The following is a 23,877-nucleotide window of genomic DNA, read 5'->3' as shown; positions in this document are numbered from 1 at the left end:
TACATACACACATACATACATATATATATATAGTATCTTCCATTTTAATTTCTTTACTTTGTTTTTATGTCCCTTACTCATTTCAATTCTAAGCCTTAACATTTGTTATCTTTAAACAATTATATATATATATATACTGGCTCAAGTATTTATCAAAATAATATGATCACCAATCTAGGACTATTCTCAGCTTTAAATCTTGAATCATCTATGTTTAGTCCAACCTTATCTAATCTAAACTTCTAAGTATCTCCATGGAAAAAATATCAAAACGGCAAAAATTCCAAATTCGTGCAAATGTCAAGATATTGCTAAAAAAAACTGCTTATTTGAAGAGTGAGTCATATACCCCTCATGCATATTTAAACTACCACCAGTTTATTAACTCATACGGGAATACATGAAAAGAGAAGACAACAAGACAGAGTACATTTTTTTAACAGCTACCACAAAATAGACCGAAAACCAAACCATCCAAATGTCTAAGGCTACTGTCCACGTTATTGATGTTGAAAGTGGTAACTTACAATCACTAACCAACGCCATCCATCATCTTGGTTACCAAGTTGAATTGGTTAAAACTGCCGATCAATTAGTTAAATCCAATCCAGAGAGATTAATCTTACCTGGTGTAGGTAATTACGGCCATTTTGTCGATAATCTTTTCAGTCGTGGTTTTGAACCTGCCATTAGACAATATATTCAATCAGGAAAACCTATAATGGGGATATGTGTAGGTTTACAAGCCATGTTTAGTGGGTCTGTAGAAAGTCCATCCAGTAAAGGGTTGAACTATATCAATATGACCTTATCAAAATTTAATGATTTAAATAAACCCGTCCCTGAAATCGGTTGGAACAGTGTGATTCCATCAGATTCCCTATTCTACGGAATAGATTCATATAAACGTTATTATTTTGTTCATTCTTATGCAGCAATGTTGAATGATCCAAGCTTAGAGGCTAAATTAAGAGAAAATGGTTGGAATTTAGCTAAAACAAAATACGGTGATGAGACTTTTATTGCTGCAATTTCTAAGGATAATATTTTTGCTACTCAATTCCATCCAGAAAAATCTGGATCTGCTGGATTATCAATAATCGATAATTTTATTCAACAAAAGAAAACCGTTCCATTGCCAGAATATACTGAAGAACAAAAATTACAATTGACCAACGATTACAGTAACTATGGTTTAACAAGAAGAATAATTGCATGTTTAGACGTAAGAACAAATGACCAAGGTGATTTAGTTGTCACTAAAGGTGATCAATACGATGTACGTGAAAAGGATAGCAAAAATAATAATGTTAGAAATCTGGGTAAGCCCGTCGAATTAGCACAAAGATACTACGAGCAAGGTGCTGATGAAGTAACATTCTTGAATATCACTTCTTTCAGAGACTGTCCATTAAGAGATGCTCCAATGTTGGAAGTTTTAAGACTCGCTGCGAAAACCGTCTTTGTTCCATTTACTGTAGGTGGTGGTATTAAAGATATTATTGATGTGGATGGTACAAGAATTCCAGCTTTAGATGTAGCAAGTCTATATTTTAAGTCAGGTGCCGATAAAATCTCTATTGGTACCGATGCTGTTTATGCTGCAGAAAAATATTATGCTAATGGTAAAAAAGGCGATGGATCTTCTCCAATAGAGACAATTTCCAAAGCATATGGTGCACAAGCTGTAGTTATCTCCGTAGATCCAAAGAGAGTATATGTGAACAGTCCAAATGATACAAAGAATAAAACCTTCCAAAGTAAATATCCTGACGCACAAGGACGTACATGGTGCTGGTATCAGTGTACCATTAAGGGTGGAAGAGAGACAAGAGATTTAGGTGTTTGGGAATTGATTCAAGCTTGTGAAGCCCTTGGTGCAGGAGAAATTCTTTTGAATTGTATTGATAAAGATGGATCAAATACTGGATATGATTTAGAATTGATTGATCATGCTAAGGTTGCTGGTAAGATTCCTGTTATTGCATCCAGTGGTGCTGGTAAACCAGCACATTTTGCAGAAGCATTTAGTAAAACTAAAGCTGACGCATGTCTTGGTGCTGGTATGTTCCATAGAGGGGAATATACAGTTAATGATGTCAAAAACTACTTGCTAGAGCATAATTTTAAAGTTAGGATGGATTCTACTGCAAATTAATACCTTTTCACGTAAGACTACAGTTAAAATCTTAGTAAAACTACATGACAAATATTTATTTATCTACACATATATATGCGTATACTTTTTATTTTCAGTTGATAAAAAATTTAATGAAATTTTAACAAGTATAAACTCATGTGCAATCATTTATAAAAACCAGATGTTTTGACTTATTGTATTTATGAATGATTCGAACACCAGCTTATTGAAATCAAAAATCATTAAAATTTCTTCTACTCTCAGAAAAAAAAACCTTGAATTAAAAGGAAAATTTTCAAAGAAAAATCTTTTTTTTTCCCCCAATATTTGTAAAAACTTTAAAATCTTTGCGATGAGCACTAATTTAAAGAAAGAAATACAATTTAACTATTAAATGCTAGTGATCAGAATATATTCTTTATATACAGAGTGTTAAGGTAGTTTAGAACCCATACCAATCCAGAATACTTATACTACAGAAAAAATAAATAAATAACTCATAAAAAAAGAAAAATATAAATAACAGAATAAAGTATGGGGAAAGCTACTAGTTCTAAGAGCAGAAAGCAGAGACATGATCCTTTGATGAAGGATCTGAACACCGCTCAAGGTGCACTTAAAAAGATCAAACAAAAGACACAGAATACAAAAGATGATGAAGATGAAGTTGAAGAATATGTGGATGCTAAAACCTCTAGAAAGATCTTACAGTTAGCAAAAGAACAGCAGGATGAAATTGCAGAAGAAGAAGATGCAGAAAGAAATAAAATTAATCCAGACAATGCCAGGTTTAAACAAATTAACTACAATGAGAGTGACATAGAAGAAGAAGATGAAGAATATCAAGATGAGAATATATCAGATTTTGAACCTGAAGGTGATTATTTTGAAGATGAAGAAGAAATGGTAGAAATTGATGAAAAAGATGCTGCCATGTTCGAACAATATTTCAAAAGATCTCAAGATTATAATTCTTTAGGGGGCAGTTACAACTTAGCTGATAAAATTATGGCTACTATTAGAGAAAAAGAGAATGAATTAGCTCAGAACGATTTTGATATGGAAGATAATAATAACAATAGTTCAGCATCCCCTAATGATTTTGGAACTAATGGTGGAAGAAGACCTATTGATGGTGTAGAACTACCAGAAAAAGTTATTAGAGCCTATACTACTGTTGGTGCCATTTTAACCACTTGGACCCATGGTAAGTTGCCTAAATTATTTAAAGTCATTCCATCTTTGAAAAATTGGCAAGATGTTTTGTACGTGACAAATCCAGAAGCCTGGTCCCCACACATTGTATATGAAGCTACAAAATTATTTGTCTCTAACTTGAATGCGAAAGAAGCACAGAAATTTATTAACATGGTTCTTTTGGAAAGATTCCGTGAGAATATTGAAACGAGTGATAATCATTCTTTGAATTACCACATATACCGTGCTATTAAGAAATCTCTATATAAACCAAGTGCATTCTTCAAGGGATTCCTTTTCCCATTAGTGGAATCTGGTTGTAATATTCGTGAAGCTACAATTGCAGGAAGTGTTCTAGCCAAAATTTCAGTTCCAGCTTTACATTCTGCAGCTGCATTAAGTTATTTATTAAGGTTACCTTTCTCACCTGCTACAACTGTTTTTATAAAGATTCTCTTAGACAAGAAATACGCTTTACCATACCAAACTGTAGATGAGTGTGTTTTCTATTTCATAAAATTCAGAATCCTTGATGATGGTAGTAATGGTGAGGATGCAACTAGAGTTTTGCCAGTAATATGGCATAAAGCATTTTTGACATTTGCACAACGTTATAAAAACGATATTACTCAAGATCAAAGGGATTTCTTATTAGAGACAGTCCGCCAAAGAGGCCACAAGGATATTGGGCCTGAAATCAGAAGAGAGTTATTAGCTGGTAAGTCAAGAGAATTTGAAGAACCGCAGAATACCAAAGATACAGTGATGATTGACGTTCAATGAACCTTCGTAAAAGAAAATGAAAGCAAAAAAAAAAGCATTGAAATCCCTTTCATATAAATAAACGACTACAAATACTTCCATATTTATAAAAATATAACATCCTTTGTGTACATTATTACAAAATTTGTATCCGAATAGAGCTATCTGTAAAGGCACAAATTATTATATAATTAAGAAAACTCTATTAAACATATATAAAAAAAGAGGAAAACAAATTTTCGCCCACCTACTATCAAACCATGTGCTGTGGGAAAATCAGCCATTGTTAGCGAAAAAGGCGTGTATATTCTATTCTAGGGCTAACTCATAAGTAACTCTCCATGCATAGGGGTGATCTATAAAAGAATTAAACTTTATGTAAAGAAAGAATGAAATTATAATTGAATGTTAACAGACGAGAAGAACTCTCGCAAAAGTTACTACATTTAACCATAACATCATATCAGACTCCATTTAACTCTTTCAAATTGAACATATTGAATTGAATAAAGAAGAAGCCCACACTTTCCTTTTAGCATAACAAAAGGTGTAAAAAATTTTCGCAAAGAATAGAGAACGTGTCTAATAGCCAATTTTCAGGTTGTAAAGCGAGTTTTCTTGACTTTTGATCTTTATATACAGACAAAATTTTATTTTTTTTTATTTTTTTTTTATTTTTTTTTTTTTGGAAATAATAACCAAAAAAATCACACAACAGAAACTCAATCTTGAGAAACAGTATTGTTTTCTTCTGAAACAAGAGGAGAGTGAAAATTTTTTATTGAACAATAGATGTTTCAAAAAAAAAAAAAAAGAAACGACCTAATTATTTTATTTTTTTGTACTAAATTCCTTCGATGTTTCCTAAAAAGGAAAGTAAATACCTTTTTCAATTTGTAGGATAACTTCTGCCTTTTAAAATAAGAATACTGTTCAGGTTCCCAAGCCTTGAAAAATTAAATCTGAGGACTTTAATGTCAGAACTATACATTCAAATCGTCGAAAGATCAATAATATAAACATATACACAAATGTATATATATATATTGCTATGTGTATATACGCGTATGTGTCTCTCATCCTGATGCAAGTGCTTTTATTACTTGCCTTCTTTGCTTTTTTCCTTATTTTGAAAGCCAATCCCAATAAATATGCCAAATCATGAAAAAATAATAATATATGGATAGGACATAGATAATAACGTGTAAGCAACTAAAACAGACCACTCATATGTACTTCAATCTGCCATCATAAGTGCCTTCTTTCTTGCTTTCTTGTTTTTCTTGTTATGTTTTTTGGAATTGCTACCATTACCATTTTGTCTATGAAATGGATCAGTCAATTTCCCTTCAATACTATTCATCTTGAAAAACTCCTTATCTAAATCCTCTGCAGCATTATACAATGCAGCTTGTTTACCGCCATGTGTAACAGACATAGCTTCCTTGGTATCTGTACCACCAGTATGAGCAGCAAATGTCAAGCTTTTTAAATCACGAGCTAAATCGACAACATCAATACCTTTAGCTTTTGCTGCTTCTCTAATTTGTTCTTTCCTGGTGGTTGGGAGCCTATCAAATGTATATAAATCTTTATTAAATTCACGACACTCTTCCAAAGTATATGGAGTGTCATCTTCGATATGTGGAGGTGGGTTAATATACAATAATTTACCATTGACATAATCCTTTAAAATATAACGACTAGCACGAGACTCATCAGCAGAACCAAAACCTTGTGTCATATAACCACGAGCTCTAGCATAAGCAACTAATAATTCTTGACCAGTTGGAGTCACACCATCACCACCTTCTTCCTTTGTTCTAGTTTGAATATGAATACCATAAATAGCCTCCAAATAATACTTGGGTATCCTTTGTGCTACCAAATTTGATGGCCCAACATAATCACGTAATTGATCAATGGGTAAAACACCATTACAGACCAACTCACCTTTATTATAAGCAAAATTTGGAAACACTAAACCAGGACAGTCACATAACATAACGGAATCTGATAACATAATTGTTTGAAAGTGCTTGGTCTTACCAGGAGTAGATGAAACAGACACTTTCTTAGCCCCAACTAAAGAATTAATTGTAGATGACTTACCGACATTTGGATAACCAACCAAACCAATCTGCAATATGGGTTTTTTACCAGGTAATGGTTCTGTTAATGGTTCTGATGGTGCTTTAGTCAAAAATAACTCTTCCAATTGATCAATACTTAAAATAGAAATCTTCTCCTTAACTTCTTCATCAATATCTTCATCTTCGGTGACTTCATCATCAATCTGAACCATTCTTTCTTGATCAAACTCTGAGGTTTCCTTTTCTAATTCTAATAATTGATTGGCTCTCAAAGCAGAGTAAAATGTAAATGAGATTCCTCTTGAAATAAAATATTTGGCCCATGTAATTCTTTGTTTTCTAGTCAATAAATCAGCCTTATTAACCAACAGTAAATTTTGTTTTCTTTCATCAATTTCTTTGACATATCTTTCTAAATCAACTGATCTAAACAACAAAGGATCCCTTGCATCCACGATCTGAACAACAAGATCTGATCTTTCCACCACTCTCCATAATTGTTTCCAAACTTCAATATTTCGTTCAAAGGGTGTCAGTAATAAATCCTCATTAGATTCCTGTAAATTAGCAAGCTTCCTTCTCCATTCTAAAAATGCTTCACCTTCTTGTCTTTGCAATTCTGTTTTAGTAGTAAATTCATCCCAATAGGGTCTTCTTGGAACAATCAAATCCTTAGCATGTTCTCTTTGTTTGGCGTTCAATTTCTCCTTCTGTGCATTAGTCATACCAACAGGCTGGGTACGAGCATCCATATTACTATCCATTCTAATAATTTTAACATTAGAATGTCTATCTGCTGTAAAATCTTTATTTGCCAATTCAGCAGTACTCAAAAATTCATCCAATGCAGATTCTTGAGTCACAGATCTCAACTTGACCCAATTTGCTTCGTGCTTGTCCGTTGTGAATCTCATTTCACCATCAGGTAAATATTCAACTACATTTTCTTGCTTACGAGCACTTTGAATGGCTCTACCTAATCCAATAGTATTTTTATTCTTACGTTGAATTGGTTTAGGGCCCTTTGGAGGCTTCCATTTCTTTGGTTGTGGTCTTTCTTTTGGTGGCATAATTTCTAAATTCTAGAATGGGAGTGTAAAAAATAATAAGGTTGTATCTAATGTTCTTCCTCTAAATCTGGGCACTTCTATATATGTATATCTATATTTCAATATATAATTAGCATTGCCTGTTACAATATATTAGCCTTTGTGGTTGAATCACATACCAATAGTTTTAATGTATGGTTCTATGAAATTTTTCTTCTACATAAAATAGTGATGACCCGTGAAGAGTGATATGCATACACGCTTTCACAGAAACCATTTACAATAGCAATAATAGTAAAAATATTGAAAACAGTAATTATAATAGAATTAACAACTTATCATATTCTGCTGATAATTTCTACTCATTAAATTATGATAAGAGCTACAATACTGGCAATTATTTAATAATCAACAAAACAAATAAGCAATATAATGTAAAGAAAAAAGAATAATTGGAACATATCTATCACTTATATATTATTTTATTTTAGTTCACTTTGTTATATTCTATTGTCTATTAAATCATGGATTCCATAGCTGTAAAGATTTATCATAGAATGAACAGGTTGCAATAAATTGCGAAGACCAGTCACCACCATAACACATTGATTCATGTCCAGATTTCAAATAATGCTGAACCTGGAAGTAATCAGATCCTTGATCGGTGGCATCCTCATCCATAGTAACCACTTTTGCACCATCATACATACAACAGACCATCAATGTATCTTTGTTTGATGGCTGAGTCTTTTTCAATGATTCTGGCAATTCACTAAATCTCCATACTCCACCACCAAGATTTAGTTCTGATACCTTCATTGCAGGTACATTGTTACCAGGGTAAATCGTATCACCCATCATTCTGAGGTCCAAAGATCTTATATGATCATCATATGATCCGGTAATTATTGAAGTAGGTCTATAATGTCTAAAATTTTTAGATGCACACTTAATACCAACAACACCAGCTTCATGGATTCTATTATTACTCCATATCTTATTCTTGACTCTGAGATCATGTGCCATAATAGTAGCATCATCACCACCAGTAAACACAACATTTTCAAATGGGGATAGTTGGCCAAATTCTGCAGTCCAACACTCTAATGAATGTGATTCATCAAATAATTCCACTACGGTGTCCATCATATTTATCTCCTCCCCTTGTGCTACAAAGAGTTTTTGATCAATACTAGCATATGAATTGGTTACTGCTTGGCCTATAATAGATTCAATTTCTTTACCAATTTCAATATTCGTTATTGCAGATTCACCAGAAGTATTAGTAATACAAACTAATTTTGGATCTGATGGAGAAAAATGTACACTGGAGATCAAAATATTTGTATCAAATAATTGTATATTCCCTATTATTTGAAGACGAAGAAATACTGGAATGTTAGCATCTTCAATACCATCTTTAACATATTCTATCCTCCATAGCATAATGTTACCAGTAGAATGTGCAGTGACTACTAAGGTGTCATCGAATGGGGACATTTTTAAATCTAAAACAGCTCCAATTGTAGGATAAGATTTAAGCAAATTCAACTGACTATCATATACATCTACTGAACCAGTTCTGACTCCACTTGCCTTATGTAGTTCGTACGTACCCACCAAAACAAACTGATTACGAAAAATCCTTAAACAACAAGGCGGTAATCCTGTAGTAGCATGATACAAAACTTTGGATTCCTTAATAGACATCACTTTCTGTTTCTTTCTTTTCTCTACTTTGATATAATCCGTTTAATAACTTACTATATATTCTGCCACTCTATGACTCCATTTACCTATCAATTATATACTTCTTTTTTAGCCCATCAGTGCTTCCAATATCACAACCACTAGTATGTACTTCAATTCCATCGAAAAATCTAAAATATTCAAACTTACGAAAAAAAAAATCTTAACACAAAATACTAATGCAGATTTTTAAAGTAATTATGATTGTATAATATAAATGCCAAACACACAATCAATAGCAAACTTCTGTTACAATAACTACTGAGAAAGAATAACACTTTGATAGCAATCTATTCAGAAAGACTGTATGGATCTGTAAGAAAAAAAATAATAGTACAAGCCGAATTGATACTAAATTAAACGTGACAGATAGAGACAAACAAGAAAATACTATACTAGGTGACTCAAAAAGATTTTTTCATATCATACTAAGTATTTTAAATGGAACCAGAGTACATAAGCCAAGAGTATTTAGATAGATTGAAACCTTATAAGATAGATATTCCTGAGGACTCCAAGGAATCTAATCAAAAACGGTATCTGTTGAAATATACAGATACTTCACCCTTTGATCTTAAAAATACAGTTCAAAGGTTTGAACATCTATTATCATTAAGTCATTTGTTTAAACATTTTATAGAGAATAAAGCTCAAAAAGATCTTAAATTCAGACAGGTCTTAGATGTGTTAAAAGAGAGAAAAGGTGATGATTTAAAGAAAAGTAATAGTCATCATGATATAAGAAGACGCAAAAGTGAAAGAGAAGAAGATGCGGAATTGTTGCGTGAAGAAGATAGTGATGATGATGAGGGTATTGAATTCCAATTTAGAGATTCACCAGCCTACATTAATGGTAAACTGAGAGATTACCAAATTCAAGGTGTAAACTGGTTAGTGTCCCTTCACAAAAATAAATTAGCCGGTATTCTTGCTGATGAGATGGGGTTAGGTAAAACTTTACAAACAATATCATTCTTAGGTTATTTGAGATACATTGAAAAGAAAAAAGGCCCTTTCCTTGTTATTGCACCTAAATCTACATTAAATAATTGGTTACGAGAGTTTAAAAAATGGACCCCAGAAGTGAAAGCTTTTATTTTACAAGGTAATAAAGAGGAAAGAAATCAGTTGATTGAAGACAAATTAATTGCTTGTGATTTTGATGTTGTCATAGCATCCTATGAAATTATTATTAGAGAGAAATCCTCATTTAGAAAATTAGACTGGGAATATATTATTATTGATGAAGCTCATAGAATCAAGAATGAGGAATCCTTATTATCCCAAGTGCTTAGAGAATTTACTTCAAGAAATAGATTGTTGATCACTGGTACACCATTACAGAACAATCTTCATGAGTTATGGGCATTATTAAATTTCTTATTACCTGATATTTTTTCGAATTCACAAGATTTTGACGATTGGTTTTCATCAGAAGTTACTGAAGATGATCAAGAAAAAGTAGTTAAGCAATTACATACTGTTTTACAGCCATTTTTGTTACGCCGTATAAAGAATGACGTAGAAACATCATTATTACCAAAGAAAGAGGTAAATTTATACGTTGGTATGTCTTCAATGCAAAAAAAATGGTATAGAAAGATTTTAGAGAAAGACCTAGATGCTGTTAATGGTGCTAATGGGAATAAAGAATCAAAGACCCGACTATTGAATATTGTAATGCAATTAAGGAAATGTTGTAACCACCCATATTTATTTGATGGTGCAGAACCAGGCCCACCATATACAACAGACGAACATTTGATTTACAATTCAGAAAAATTAAAAGTACTGGACAAATTATTAGCTAAATTGAAGGCTAGTGGATCTCGTGTATTAATTTTTAGTCAAATGTCAAGATTGTTAGACATTCTGGAAGATTATTGTTATTTTCGTGGATATGAATATTGTAGAATTGATGGGTCTACTGACCACGAAGTAAGAATCCAAGCTATTGATGAATATAATGCGCCTGATTCTAAAAAATTTATTTTTCTTTTAACTACTCGTGCTGGTGGGTTAGGTATCAATTTGACCACTGCTGACACAGTTATTTTATATGATTCTGATTGGAACCCACAAGCAGATTTACAAGCAATGGACAGAGCTCACAGAATTGGACAGAAGAAACAAGTGAAAGTGTTCAGAATGGTAACTGATAATTCAGTAGAAGAGAAAATATTAGAAAGGGCTACTCAGAAATTGAGACTAGATCAATTAGTGATTCAACAAAATAAAACTACATATAGAAAATCTAAAAAAGAGAACAAAAATGATTCTAAAGATGCTTTGTTATCTATGATCCAACATGGTGCGGCAGATATTTTCAAAAATGAAAATGAAACAAGAGAATCAACTCCAACACTAACATCGACAGAAAATGTTACTACTATTACTACTAATAATACTAATAACAGTGGCAATACTTCTATTAAAGATGAAGATGATCTTGAAAATGACGATTTTGATCTTGATGAGTTATTGGCTCGTTCTGAAAGTAAAACAAAATCATTAAACGCTAAATACGAATCCTTAGGTCTGGACGATTTACAAAAATTCAATCAAGATTCTGCATATGAATGGAATGGTACAGATTTCAAAAAAAAAATACAAAAGAATATAGTCAACCCACTGTGGATCCACCCATCAAAACGTGAAAGAACCACCAATTATTCTGTAGATGGATATTATAAAGATGTTTTGAACTCAGGCAAGGGTACCACACCGACTCATTCGAGGATACCCCGTGGTCACTTATTTTTCCCTCATCAATTTCAATCACCTCAGTTGAAACCTATTTATGAGAAAGAGCGTATGTGGGTAGCCAAGAAAATCAAATATAACCCAGATATAGATGACGTTAAGACAATCTTTAGTGATAGTTATCGTGATGGTGAAGAGTACGAAGAAGATAATTTGAAATTATTAAACTTGTTAAAATTGATGATTGCAAATGCTCAACCATTATCAAAGGATGAAGAAGATTTGAAAGAAAAATTGGAGAAAGAAGGGTTCCCCAATTGGACAAAAATTGAGTTAAGAAAGTTTATTAGTGCATGTGCAAAATATGGTAGAAATAGCATCCAGGCTATTGCTAACGAACTCACACCAGGTAAATCATTGGAAGAAGTTATTGAATACTCTAAAATGTTTTGGTCCAAAATGGAATACCTTGATGATTTTGAAAAGTATCTTAAATATCTCGATAGTGAAGAAGAGAAATTAAAGACTGCCAAATTACAACAAGAAGCCCTACGTCGTAAATTATCAGAATATGACCATCCAATGACTGAACTAACATTAAAATATCCGCCAAATTTGAAAACTTTTAGTATTGAAGAAGATAGATTTATTTTGTTAATGTTGTTCAAATATGGATTGGACAGACCGGATGTTTATGATTTAGTAAGAGAAGAAATCCGTTCCAGTCCATTATTTACGTTAAATTATTCATTTAGGAGCAAAAAGAGTCCAGAGTTAGCTAAAAGAGGGAACCAGTTATTAAATATTATTGAGAAAGAATTCAATAAAGGTATAATATTAAATGACGAAATAAAACAAAGAATGGAACAAGAGGACGAAAACGGTAAACGTATTCGTAAAGAGATTATGACAGAAGAAGAGGAAGAAAACAAAAGATTGAAACTTGAATAAAGCTTAGCTAAAAAGTAAACAACATCGTTATATATGAATAATTAATTATACATACCATTACTAAAAAGAGATAGCATATATATATGTTATATGTTTGGTTATTATTAATATTAATATTATTTTAATAATTCGGCAATCTTAGAATCTAAAGAAACTGGTTTTGTTAGAGAAGAAAATCTTTCAATAACATTACCCTTTTTATCGATTAAGAATTTTTCAAAATTCCATTTTATTCTTGTTAAACCGAACATACCAGCCTTTTGTGATTTCAAATAACGATATACAGGATCTTCGTTATCTCCATTGACGTCAATCTTTTGCATTATTGGGAATGTGACACCATAATTCAGTCTGCAAAACTCTTGAATTTCTTCCTGTGTGCCTGGCTCTTGATGACCAAATTGATTACATGGGAAACCAAGGATGACTAAACCTTGATCCTTGTATTTTTTATATAGCTCTTCTAAACCATCATACTGTGGGGTGAAACCACATTTGGAGGCAACATTAACAATCAATACAACTTTACCTTCTAGTTGAGAAAATGGATATGGATTACCAGACTTATCCTTTGGAGTTAAACTGTAAAACTCGGACATTACTGAATATAAATTTTTGTTACTGTTATTGTTATCGGTGTACGCTTGTATATTCGTAGTATTTATGTACTTTTCTGATTGCAATTACTGCAACACAAAGACCATAACATATAACAAATGATGGCTTCGAACGGACTAGTAGTGTTCAGCAAAGGCTCTAACACTTTATATATGATTCAAGTAGAAGGAAAAGACTCACCCCTATGTCAAAAATTTTCAAAAGAATGGCACAGTTGTACTAACAATGGTTTTATTTTTCCCCCATTCTTCTTCCTACAATAGAGGGAACAAAGTGAAGATAACAAAAAGAAAAAGAAAAAGAAAAAGAAATTACAGCAGAGCACGGAGATTAAAAAAAAAAAAGTATTCTCCGCGGAACTGCTTCCCTTTAGCTTATGTAATGAGGGCTTTCAGGGGAAGGAATACAACAAGGCCACCATCAATCCGCGTAAATGCCGACAAAATGCCTTCTGTGGCGGTGAGGCACAGCACTTACTAATACTGAAAGGTTGCAGAGGACGCTTAGTAAGGGGCGATGGCCTGGTCTGGCCATTGAACAGGAAATCTTTCATAAGCAATGACGCCCACAATAATGCAACACTATACATCACAAATATTAACATCACCCTCTCTCTCTCTCTCTCTTCATCGTTACCACAACAGCATTCATAATAACACTAACCTGCCGTTCTTTTGTTACAAATCTCCCTTTGTTTAATTAACAAGGATTGACTGCCTTGTTATAGAAGCAATAAAGACTTGATTCCTTCGTCATACCTAAATGGCTTACCATACTGATCGCTTTTCCCTCCGCTCCTCATCTCTCCTTACTTAGTATATTAAACAGAAAAGAGTATGTAAATAAATAACCTAATATGATAGGATTTCCTACCATCTAGCACACTACAATTGCATGATTATCTGTAACATGTGTCTTACTCACTTGTTTTTTTAAACAAGTATGAATTGAAAATATACATTATACACATAATTTTGTTTTATTTTCTATTCTTTAACTTTTTTTTTTCTTTTTTTTAGTATGTAGAAGATCTAAAGATTCAAAAAATGAAATGTAAACATTGAAAAAAGGAAAAAAAATAAGAGTAACACAATTTTTCAATATTCACAAATAAACAGACAATTGACTATATACATAAATAAACAGTACCCACACTTTAGTGGATTATTAAAGGTGGACATCTCAAAACTAAAATACACCTGATAAAAACTAAGTATTTCATTTCAATATTTGTTACATAAAATAAAATAAAATAAAATAAAATAAAATAACATAACATATATCTATCTATCTATCTATCTATATGTATAACAGGTATTGAAAAGGGACAAGATACAAAAGAAAGGTGGAATTGAAGGAAACAATGTTTACTACACTGTTATTTTTGGTGGCTACATCGCTTCTATATTATTCGAGGTATGAATCAGCTATCTTTGCTGCAATCGGATTTTCCATATACGGGTACATTGTTACTGATGTATTGATTCCTAAAGTAGGTCCTTCATTTATAAAAGCTGGTCTTTTTGGTAAAGATATGAGTAAGCCAGGTAAACCTGTATTACCCGAGACTATCGGAGCCATTGCCACTTTAGTGTATTTAATGATAATGTTTATTTGCATCCCTTTTATCTTTTTCAGATATATGGTGATTGAAACTCAAGGTGGTGGACAACGTAATTCTTTTATCGAAATAATAAATCATAATATCAATAATGAACATTTAAGACAATTCTTTCCTCATAACAAATTAAGTGAATACTTGAGTAGTATTTTATGTCTAGAAAGTACTTTCATTATTGGAATATTCGATGACTTATTTGATCTTAGATGGAGACATAAATTCCCATTACCAGCAGTTGCTGCCATTCCCTTATTATTAGTGTATTACGTTGACTTCGGTGTTACATACGTAGTGGTTCCCAATTTTGTTAGGGATTGGCTATTTAATGGCAAGTCACTTATAGATCTAGGCATATTTTATTATATTTATATGGCTGCAATGACCATATTTTGTCCAAATTCAATTAACATTTTAGCTGGAGTCAATGGGCTAGAAGTTGGACAAAGTATCATACTTGCTGTTTTATCCCTTGTTAATGACACATTATATCTCACCATAGGAATTGATACTGCAAAGGATTCTCATAGATTCTCAACTATTCTAATACTACCTTTCCTAGGCGTCTCCTTGGCTCTTTATAAGTGGAATAAATGGCCTGCAAGAGTCTTTGTCGGTGACACATATTGTTATTTTGCAGGTATGGTTTTTGCAGTGGTTGGAATCTTAGGTCATTTCTCAAAGACAATGTTATTACTCTTCATACCACAGATATTCAATTTTATATATTCATGTCCCCAACTTTTCAATATTGTACCATGTCCGAGACATAGATTACCAAAGTTTAATGAAAAGGATGGGCTACTATATCCCTCAAGAACAGACTTGAAAGAAAACCTCCCAAAAGAATGGTTCATACCAGTCTTGAAAATATTACATAAAATAAGACTAATTGATATTGAATATGATAAGACAAAGAAAAATAATATTGTTTCATGTTCAAATATGACTTTAATTAATTTAACTTTAGTATGGTTTGGCCCTATGAGAGAAGATCAGTTGTGTGACACCATATTACTTGGACAGTTTATTATTGGCATCCTAGCATTATTAAGCAGACATGCTATTGGCTCTTTAATATTTGGCCATGACAATTTATGGACTATTCGTTAACAGAATGAATAGTGGACCTCTTCTCTCACTCCTGATTATGCACATATGCATATGAGTGCATTACATATACATATACATACATATACATATATATAATTGTACTCTTTAATTTTTTAATGATTTAAAATACTCATCTCTTAATGTTGTTAATTCGTTTACCCATTTTTTGACTTCTTCAGTTTTAATTAATTCTACAGCTTGAAAGAATTCATCAAAATTTTTTGTACCTTGAAATTGTTGTTCATATTCAAAACATTGAACAAGTAATTCATACTTGTCAATATCTTTAACGTATCTTGCTTCCAATGAACTAACATTCTCATAAGATAACCAATCTTCCATAATCTCTTTTGATGTCAAGGGACTTATTGGTTTTACTAAATCCTCACATATATACTTAATAGTCTCCCATTCTCTTCTACTTTTTTCCTTTTTTCCGATTGGATTCACAGGTGTAATATCACCAACTATAGATTCTGCCATATCATGGACCAAAGCGATCCTCATACATTTGTCTCTGTTTACTAATGGATTCGTTATCATCATACAAATACAACTCATTCTATACATGTGATCAGCAATACTTTCGCATTCAGTCATACCATAGTCTAACCAACCTGTTCTCTTTTGAATTTTAAGTTGTTGGATCACATTTAGAAAGGCCAATCTATAGTTCGATGATGGTTTATTTAGTAATTGTTGCACAGTTGATGGGATATGGTCTCTAGGATCCCATTTTTTAAATTTTTCCGCAGTTGTATTAATACGAGCAGATATTTGGTTTTCAGTTACCAACGGGTTAATGGTGGAACTGAAAGTCGTTGTAGTTGTAGCATTAGTTGTTGTTGTAATGGTGCTCATCTCTATTAAATTTGTTCGGTATTTTAAGCACAATGGAAATCTTTCGAATATAAAATAGATTCTCGGATATAACGTGGTTTATATTTACAGGTATCTCAACAGTACCACAACTGATGACTTTTTATTCTATACTAGAGATAGAAGTAATTACGAACTTAAAAATGATCAAACAACTTTCAACATAGGAATACATAAGTAGATCATATACTGCACATCTTTGTATGCATACATATATATATATATACAACTTTTACAAGTTTTATTTTTATTTATTAACAAACAAAGACATTTCCTAATTGGGAACTGCGATAAACATCATCGATAAATTTCTTTTTCGTAAGAATTTTAGCTTAAATACGTTAAATGCTAAAAAAAAAACACTGCAAAATTCTATTGAGCAGAACCACCTCATTTCAGCGTCTACAGACCTGCAAACCTTTTGCCTTACCTGTCTAGAAACATCCTATGCAGAAAAAGTAAAGAAAGGAGCTATTAACCTACTCAGAAACTATGAACTAAAATTTTTAATATCATTTAATTAAAAAAAGTACTATACAATTATATGCTATAAAAATATATATCCTTTTTTCTAATTAACTTAATTAAGCAATTAATTCAACAACACCACCAGCTGCCTTGATCTTTTCTTCAGCCAACTTGGAGACAAATCTGGCCTTAACAATAACTGGGACGTTTGGAATTCTACCCTTACCTAAGACCTTACCGTAACCGGCAGCTAAAGTGTCAATAACTGGAGCAGAAGAAGCAGAAGCATTCTTTAAGTATTCGTCTCTCTTTTCTTCTGGGACTAAAGTCCATAATTTGTCTAAGTTTAAGACTGGTCTCCAGAAGTGGTTCTTTTGCTTGTGGAAATATCTCATACCAACCTTACCGAAGTAACCTGGGTGGTACTTATCTAAGTTGATTCTGTGGTGATGTTGACCACCAGCCTTACCTCTACCACCAGGGTGCTTTCTGTGCTTACCGATTCTACCCTTACCGGCTATTTAAAAAGAAGTTAAAAAATAGTTAACACGATATATTAAAAAAAAATAAAGAGTAGATCAATGACAAAACGTCTTGAACTTGCATTAATTTTCATTTAATATAAAAAACTTCGGTTAGTATGTAACGATCAAATAGATATTCCAAAAAGTTATATTGTTAAGATCCCAGCGGTTTATCTTTATTACTCTACAAAAGCATTCAATACTACTCCACTCTTTCATTGCCAGTACTGCTCAAAATCCAAATAATCTTGAGCAGAGCTTTCATTTGGACACAATAGAAGAAATCACACAAACACGTGTAGATTGTTATGAACACGATGGAAGAGTTTTCATATCGCTCACATTATCATTTACCAATAAGATATTTGATAATGAAACGTCTCCACGAAAAAAGAAATGGAGAAAAAAAAACATAATTGTAGTAAGCCTAAAAATAAAATAGTTCAGGCGTACTTGTTCGTGACTAACAATCGATTTCCTTATACTGTATCCAAAATAACATGAGAAAGGAGCAGGATAGAGCTCTATAGAGCAGAAAAAAGATTCACCGTCTTGGTTCTTTCATTCCCTCTTCCAAATGGAACTACATACCTGAGACGTGACCTCTGTGCTTTCTAGTCTTAGTAAATCTGGTTGGCATTTCTGATTCTGGTTTACTTAACGGATTCTTTCCGTATGATTAGAAAAAGTTGTCAAGAATAAGAAAAGTGCCAAAGTATATAATAATGTGTAATACTCAAGTATTTTCAATTAGATGATGTTAAATATCGCATGTCTCATAACCATATTTAAGAAGTTAGGTCAAACAAAATTTTGTTATGAAAAAAAAAATGAATCACAAGCAATGAATGAAAACTATTTGGTGAAAATCAAAAAAAAAAAGAGATGACACGCGTCCCAAAAGTTCGTATAAATTTCCCAAAACTGCAATTTTTGTTTCAAAGGAAAGAAAGTTAATCAAAATTTCTCCAAATAAAAATTTTTTTTAAAAAACTGTAATAGCAATAAAATGTATGGGTGTTGGGACCTGAAACAGTCTTCTAACTTCTTTTTTTTTTACTAGTAACTGTTTCTTTAAATTTTCTACAATCCTCGTTTCTTTTTCTCTAAATATGCTGCATTAGAGGCCCAAAACCTTGGATAAGCAACCCTTTTGCTCTTAATTAAGGGTGTACTCCTAAAATCATCAAGGTGTTCCTATTTAAAAGAAAGCAAAGAAATGGTACAAAAGCAAGCAGATCTTTAATGAATACTTTAAAATAATATGATTTTCTTGAAAACTCAATGGTTTCATAAGAACAAGAAATTGTTTCATAATAAAAATAGCAATAACAGATTGGAACCAGAGAAAATATATAGAAAATAAAAAAGAGAAAACCCCATAAACATAGTAGATCAATGACAGATATTGAGTCATTATTGGGTCCAAAAGAAAAGTATCGGTTTACTAAGACATTAATCATTGCTACTACAGTGGCATGCATGGGTTCATTACAATATGGGTATCATATTGCAGAATTGAATGCACCACAACAGGTAATGACTTGTAACAATACACATAGTTTTAATGGACAGTATGCTGATTGCATTGAACTCTCAAATCAACAATTTGGAATAATCACTGCTATATTTAGTATAGGTGGTTTATGTGGTTCGTTAGTGGCAGGTAGATTCGCAGATAAGTATGGTAGATTAAAAACTGCGATTTTAGCAAATGTAATTAATTTTGTGTCTTCATTAATTATGTTTTCTTCGAATAGATTTCGACAATTATTTATGGGTCGGATTGGTGTTGGATTTGCATGCGGATTAAATATAGTTATTACCCCTTTGTACATTAATGAAATTGCTCCAACTAGTCTACGTGGCTCCTTAGGTACAATGAATCAATTTTGCATTAACCTTGGGATTTTATTAACACAGAGTGTAGCCATTAAATACGCCACGATAAACCACTGGAGAAATATTTTGTTTATTGGTTCTATTTTATCTGTTGTAAATATTATTGGCTGGTTTACCATATGCGAATCACCTAGGTGGTTATTATCTAAGAATCAATTTAATTCGGCATATTTTTCATTATCACATATCAGAGAAATATCCATTGAGGAGGCAAAAATGGAGATTGAAGGTTGGCAGAGAGAACATTCTAATGCAACAGATAATACAAATACCACAAGAACCCCTAGTAATAGTACCAATAATATTAACGATGATAGTAATGATTCTGATATAACAATGTGGCGATACTTAACAAGTCCAAGGTATTCTAAGTCACGTACAGTAATCACTGCTATTTTAGTAGGACAACAATTTTGTGGTATTAATAGTATAATATTTTATGGTGTTAAAGTGGTAAGCCAACTATTACCAGACCAAGCTCTTCTTATAAATTTTTCAATATCAATAATTAACGTTATAATAACATTTTTATCGTCTATTTTAATTGAGAGATTTGGACGTAAGCCATTATTAATGTCATCTACAATTTTTATGTCGATTATGTCAATTTTAATAAGTTTGAGTATTGTAAAACACATTTCTGTTTTGTTAATCATATCAATATTTGTTTATATTGGATTTTTCGCAATTGGAATCGGTCCAATCCCGTTCTTAATCATCGGAGAATTATCAGGCAAACAAGATAAAGCCATTGCACAAAGTTATGGTACAGTATGTAATTGGCTAGCAACATTTATTATTGGTTATGGATTTCCTATTTTGAACGATTATGTTGGAGGATATGTATATCTACTATTTGCTATGTTTGCATTATGGTTCACCAATTATATACATCACAAAGTTCCAGAGACTAAAAATAAGACCCAGCATGACGAGATTTGGAATGGTTACTAAAGAATTTTTATTTTTACTTTCATTTTTATTTTTTTGTAATAAAATCACAAGTTTTCTTATACTTGAGAACATTAATCGCTATACATACTTATATATCACCTTTTCATATTCACAAAATTATATCAATTATATTTTCTATCACATTCCTTTGAAGATTCCAAAAGACTCGAGTTTCTTGCTCAAATAACTAGTATACTTTGTAGAATTTCCCTAAATAACAGAGTTTTTTTTTAAATCTACCCATATTTATACATATTTTCTGGAAGTACGTTGTTTAGAGACCTAGGCCATAAAGAAATGGGATGGGTACATTAAACCACAATTTATGTATTTTGAAAAGAAAAGAAAAGAAAAAAAAGAATATTCACAACATTGCAATGAAAAATAACCTTGTATATCAATTATTCATTCACAAAGAACTACTTATTTATTTTTTTTGTCGTTAGTTTTTTGTTGTTAATTTGACACAATCAACATATTCTTCAAACCTAATAAGTTTTTTTATACTCTATTATTCACGACAATTCTCGAGTAAAATCCCTAATTTTGATTATTGAAAATTTTCGATATTTAGAAATTCTGCAAAAATATAACTTAAAAGAAAGAGAAAGAAAAGAAAAAAACGAATGAAACCTACCATATATTGACAGAATACATAAAAAGAGCTATTATTGAACATAGTAATTTAATAATTATAGTGAATATAATAATAAATATGTACATTGGTCAATAGATAGACTGGTAGACAGATAGATAGATAGATAGTCTATTAGTCAATTGTTACATTACATAAATTAGTTGTGTTGACAAAAATAAGAAGAAAGAAAGAAAGAAGGAAAGAAAGGTATGCTAAAATTTGTTACTTTTGCATGGTTTTCTTTACAATATTTGTCAGTAAGAATCTGTGTGTTTTTTTCTCTCTCTCTCTCTTTTTTTATTTTTTTATCTTCTTAGAGAGAGATATGGCATGTGTGAGGTCTGGGTGTCGGAGTGGCTTTTTCGACTCGTCCCGAAAAGTGAATAAAATTCAAGAACTGCTAAGTGCATATTTTCTGTCATCTTTTTACTTCATAATCACTGAAATCATTGCTGCCACTTATCTAATATGTAACTTGAGAAACAAAAGAGACTGGTTAAAGAAAATGTGTCCTAAAGCTGCAATGATATTGTTAATTATTTGTAATTAATCTCCGACTCAGATATATTTATCTTTCTTTGTAAACTACTAATTTAGCCGTGACAAAATATATCAACAATTGCATATATATATATACTTATACTTATACTTAAAGTACGTGTTTAAATTCTTATCAGCTAGCTATGACAGCTCTTCCACGTTCATTTGGATATAAAGTCGCTTTTATTCTCTTTTTTTTATAACGTTTGTCTCTTTGTTGTAGTCTTAGAATAACAAAGAAAAATATTCAACTAATACACTCCATCAAATAAAACCGTGTACAATTGTGCCATAATCCATACAATTTATATTTTTTATAGATTTTTATTCTCATATTCATTATTCTACTTTTCTTTTTTTTTTTTTTGCTATTTTTTTTTTTTATAGAATAAGAATATATTTATAATTATTCATATGTCGATAAAACTAGATAAAAAAGAGAGAACTTTTACTGGCTGCTGGTCATGCCGTTTAAGAAAACGTAGATGTGATGTACGCAGACCTGTTTGTACGTTATGTGCTAAACACGATTTACCTTGTTCATATGAAGTTAGGTTGGTCTGGCTAGAGGAAAATATCTACAAGACTACAGATGATGATATCATAGATGTTTTACATTTAGACAAGAAAAGAAATAAAGTCACCAAAAATAGGAAGCATGGTTTATCAAAGAACGAATTTAAAGATATTATTCATTTGAACCGACCAATAGATAGCAAGCCATCTCCTCGAGATACAACTAATAATGATCAATCTTTTACAATTAGTGTAAGAAGATTCCAAATTTATGATAATGAAGTTGAATCTGTTTTTGGTCCAGCACCAATCAAATGTTATGACCAAAAAATTATTGATAGAAAATTGACATGTTTATTAAATGCTTTAGAAAATGAGGTTGAATCAAATAATAATAATAATAATAATAATAATAATGATAGTGATAGTGATATTCCATTAGATAAGAAATATCGACAAGGCCCATTCAACGCCTTTCATGTGTCTTCAAGTTACCTATCCTCAGAAAGAGGCGGATCATATGATACAATTAGCCTTACTGGCACTTTAAGCAACGCTGAATTTTCTATGTTTTCTCCAGGATCAGATATGTCACATGGAACTATTGCTGAGAATAATATTGAATACCTGTCTGAGCTTAACAAGTTCAAGTTTAAAACCAACCAATTAGAAGATTCGTATACAGCGTTATTATCATACAATGAACCTATAGGTTTATTATCACCACTAACGTATTTGGATATAAATATACAACAATCAAATCATAGTAAAGGTTTGAAAGAAACAATATTCGATCTATTACTGACTCTTCATACAAGTAATATGGTTTTAAACTGTCAAACGTATATCCATTGGTTTTTAAAACATATAAAGCAGGTCTGTGATAAGAAATATAGAACATACCATTTAATTGATGAAATCTTAGAAGGGCCGTATCCAATTGATTTCGAAAAGTATATTAACAAATTGATTGGTCTTGGATCTCGAGACAAAGAATTGCAAATTATAGGATTAACTCTTATCATCCTTATATTTTGCAGCTTGTACGATATCGAAATCCAAATTTTTGACCAAGTAGAGAAATGGATATTGTCACAAAAATGTGTCAGATATTCAATGTACCCATTGATCAACTTCATTGTAGATAGGACTAATTCGTGCGAAGTCTTCAATCATTGTCACTATTTAGTTAACACATTTCTAGAATCTGAAGATTGGTATCAGGAGAGTTTAAGTTTTGAATTAGATAGGTTGATCACAGAGAAATTAGTTAGTAAATGGAAAGAAAAGGTATATTTACAAATGGCTTTAAATGAAGATGTTACTGAATCCACTGCACAATTAAATTACTGGCAATTGCAATCTAAATGTAATGAACAATTTTATAAAGACATTTATGGAATAACTGAAATGTCTACAATCAGTCCAATTTGCTAAAGGGAAAAGGAAAATACATGTGTACAA

At 31.7% G+C, this 23,877-nt stretch overlaps 11 protein-coding genes across 11 annotated transcripts; 6 read left to right on the top strand and 5 right to left on the bottom strand.

The window, feature by feature from the left end:
• Positions 1 to 478: 478 nt before the first annotated feature.
• HIS7 (imidazoleglycerol-phosphate synthase) lies at positions 479 to 2,158 on the top strand (the record flags this gene model as incomplete). The annotated part of the gene is made up of 1 exon (XM_064861463.1): positions 479 to 2,158. The coding sequence occupies one exon, from the start codon at positions 479 to 481 to the stop codon at positions 2,156 to 2,158; it is 1,680 nt and encodes a 559-aa protein (XP_064717140.1).
• Positions 2,159 to 2,674: 516 nt separating this feature from the next.
• Positions 2,675 to 4,120, top strand: ENP1 (snoRNA-binding rRNA-processing protein ENP1; the record flags this gene model as incomplete). Its single annotated transcript, XM_064861462.1, has 1 exon — positions 2,675 to 4,120. The coding sequence occupies one exon, from the start codon at positions 2,675 to 2,677 to the stop codon at positions 4,118 to 4,120; it is 1,446 nt and encodes a 481-aa protein (XP_064717139.1).
• Positions 4,121 to 5,336: 1,216 nt separating this feature from the next.
• Positions 5,337 to 7,262, bottom strand: LSG1 (ribosome biogenesis GTPase LSG1; the record flags this gene model as incomplete). Its single annotated transcript, XM_064861461.1, has 1 exon — positions 5,337 to 7,262. The coding sequence occupies one exon, from the start codon at positions 7,260 to 7,262 to the stop codon at positions 5,337 to 5,339; it is 1,926 nt and encodes a 641-aa protein (XP_064717138.1).
• Positions 7,263 to 7,763: 501 nt separating this feature from the next.
• On the bottom strand, positions 7,764 to 8,951 carry RRT2 (diphthamide synthase; the record flags this gene model as incomplete). Its single annotated transcript, XM_064861460.1, has 1 exon — positions 7,764 to 8,951. One exon carries the CDS (start codon positions 8,949 to 8,951, stop codon positions 7,764 to 7,766), a length of 1,188 nt encoding a protein of 395 aa, XP_064717137.1.
• A 480-nt stretch (positions 8,952 to 9,431) lies between these two features.
• On the top strand, positions 9,432 to 12,644 carry ISW1 (chromatin-remodeling ATPase ISW1; the record flags this gene model as incomplete). The annotated part of the gene is made up of 1 exon (XM_064861459.1): positions 9,432 to 12,644. The coding sequence occupies one exon, from the start codon at positions 9,432 to 9,434 to the stop codon at positions 12,642 to 12,644; it is 3,213 nt and encodes a 1,070-aa protein (XP_064717136.1).
• Positions 12,645 to 12,760: 116 nt separating this feature from the next.
• On the bottom strand, positions 12,761 to 13,243 carry GPX2 (glutathione peroxidase GPX2; the record flags this gene model as incomplete). Its single annotated transcript, XM_064861458.1, has 1 exon — positions 12,761 to 13,243. The coding sequence occupies one exon, from the start codon at positions 13,241 to 13,243 to the stop codon at positions 12,761 to 12,763; it is 483 nt and encodes a 160-aa protein (XP_064717135.1).
• Positions 13,244 to 14,625: 1,382 nt separating this feature from the next.
• ALG7 (UDP-N-acetylglucosamine--dolichyl-phosphate N-acetylglucosaminephosphotransferase) lies at positions 14,626 to 15,993 on the top strand (the record flags this gene model as incomplete). The annotated part of the gene is made up of 1 exon (XM_064861457.1): positions 14,626 to 15,993. One exon carries the CDS (start codon positions 14,626 to 14,628, stop codon positions 15,991 to 15,993), a length of 1,368 nt encoding a protein of 455 aa, XP_064717134.1.
• A 105-nt stretch (positions 15,994 to 16,098) lies between these two features.
• PWA37_004995 (5'-deoxynucleotidase) lies at positions 16,099 to 16,854 on the bottom strand (the record flags this gene model as incomplete). Its single annotated transcript, XM_064861456.1, has 1 exon — positions 16,099 to 16,854. One exon carries the CDS (start codon positions 16,852 to 16,854, stop codon positions 16,099 to 16,101), a length of 756 nt encoding a protein of 251 aa, XP_064717133.1.
• Positions 16,855 to 17,456: 602 nt separating this feature from the next.
• On the bottom strand, positions 17,457 to 18,504 carry RPL28 (60S ribosomal protein uL15 RPL28; the record flags this gene model as incomplete). Its single annotated transcript, XM_064861455.1, has 2 exons — positions 17,457 to 17,857; positions 18,456 to 18,504. 2 exons carry the CDS (start codon positions 18,502 to 18,504, stop codon positions 17,457 to 17,459), a joined length of 450 nt encoding a protein of 149 aa, XP_064717132.1.
• Positions 18,505 to 19,262: 758 nt separating this feature from the next.
• VVS1 (Vvs1p) lies at positions 19,263 to 20,720 on the top strand (the record flags this gene model as incomplete). Its single annotated transcript, XM_064861454.1, has 1 exon — positions 19,263 to 20,720. The coding sequence occupies one exon, from the start codon at positions 19,263 to 19,265 to the stop codon at positions 20,718 to 20,720; it is 1,458 nt and encodes a 485-aa protein (XP_064717131.1).
• A 1,591-nt stretch (positions 20,721 to 22,311) lies between these two features.
• Positions 22,312 to 23,850, top strand: THI2 (Thi2p; the record flags this gene model as incomplete). The annotated part of the gene is made up of 1 exon (XM_064861453.1): positions 22,312 to 23,850. One exon carries the CDS (start codon positions 22,312 to 22,314, stop codon positions 23,848 to 23,850), a length of 1,539 nt encoding a protein of 512 aa, XP_064717130.1.
• Positions 23,851 to 23,877: the final 27 nt, after the last annotated feature.

Source organism: Arxiozyma heterogenica (genome assembly GCF_036370985.1).
Source record: "Arxiozyma heterogenica strain weizmannii chromosome Unknown scaffold_7, whole genome shotgun sequence".
NCBI classification, from domain to species: Eukaryota; Fungi; Ascomycota; class Saccharomycetes; order Saccharomycetales; family Saccharomycetaceae; genus Arxiozyma; species Arxiozyma heterogenica.
The sequence above is the reverse complement of the archived record's forward strand: the minus strand, read 5'-3'. Positions and strand labels throughout refer to the sequence as shown.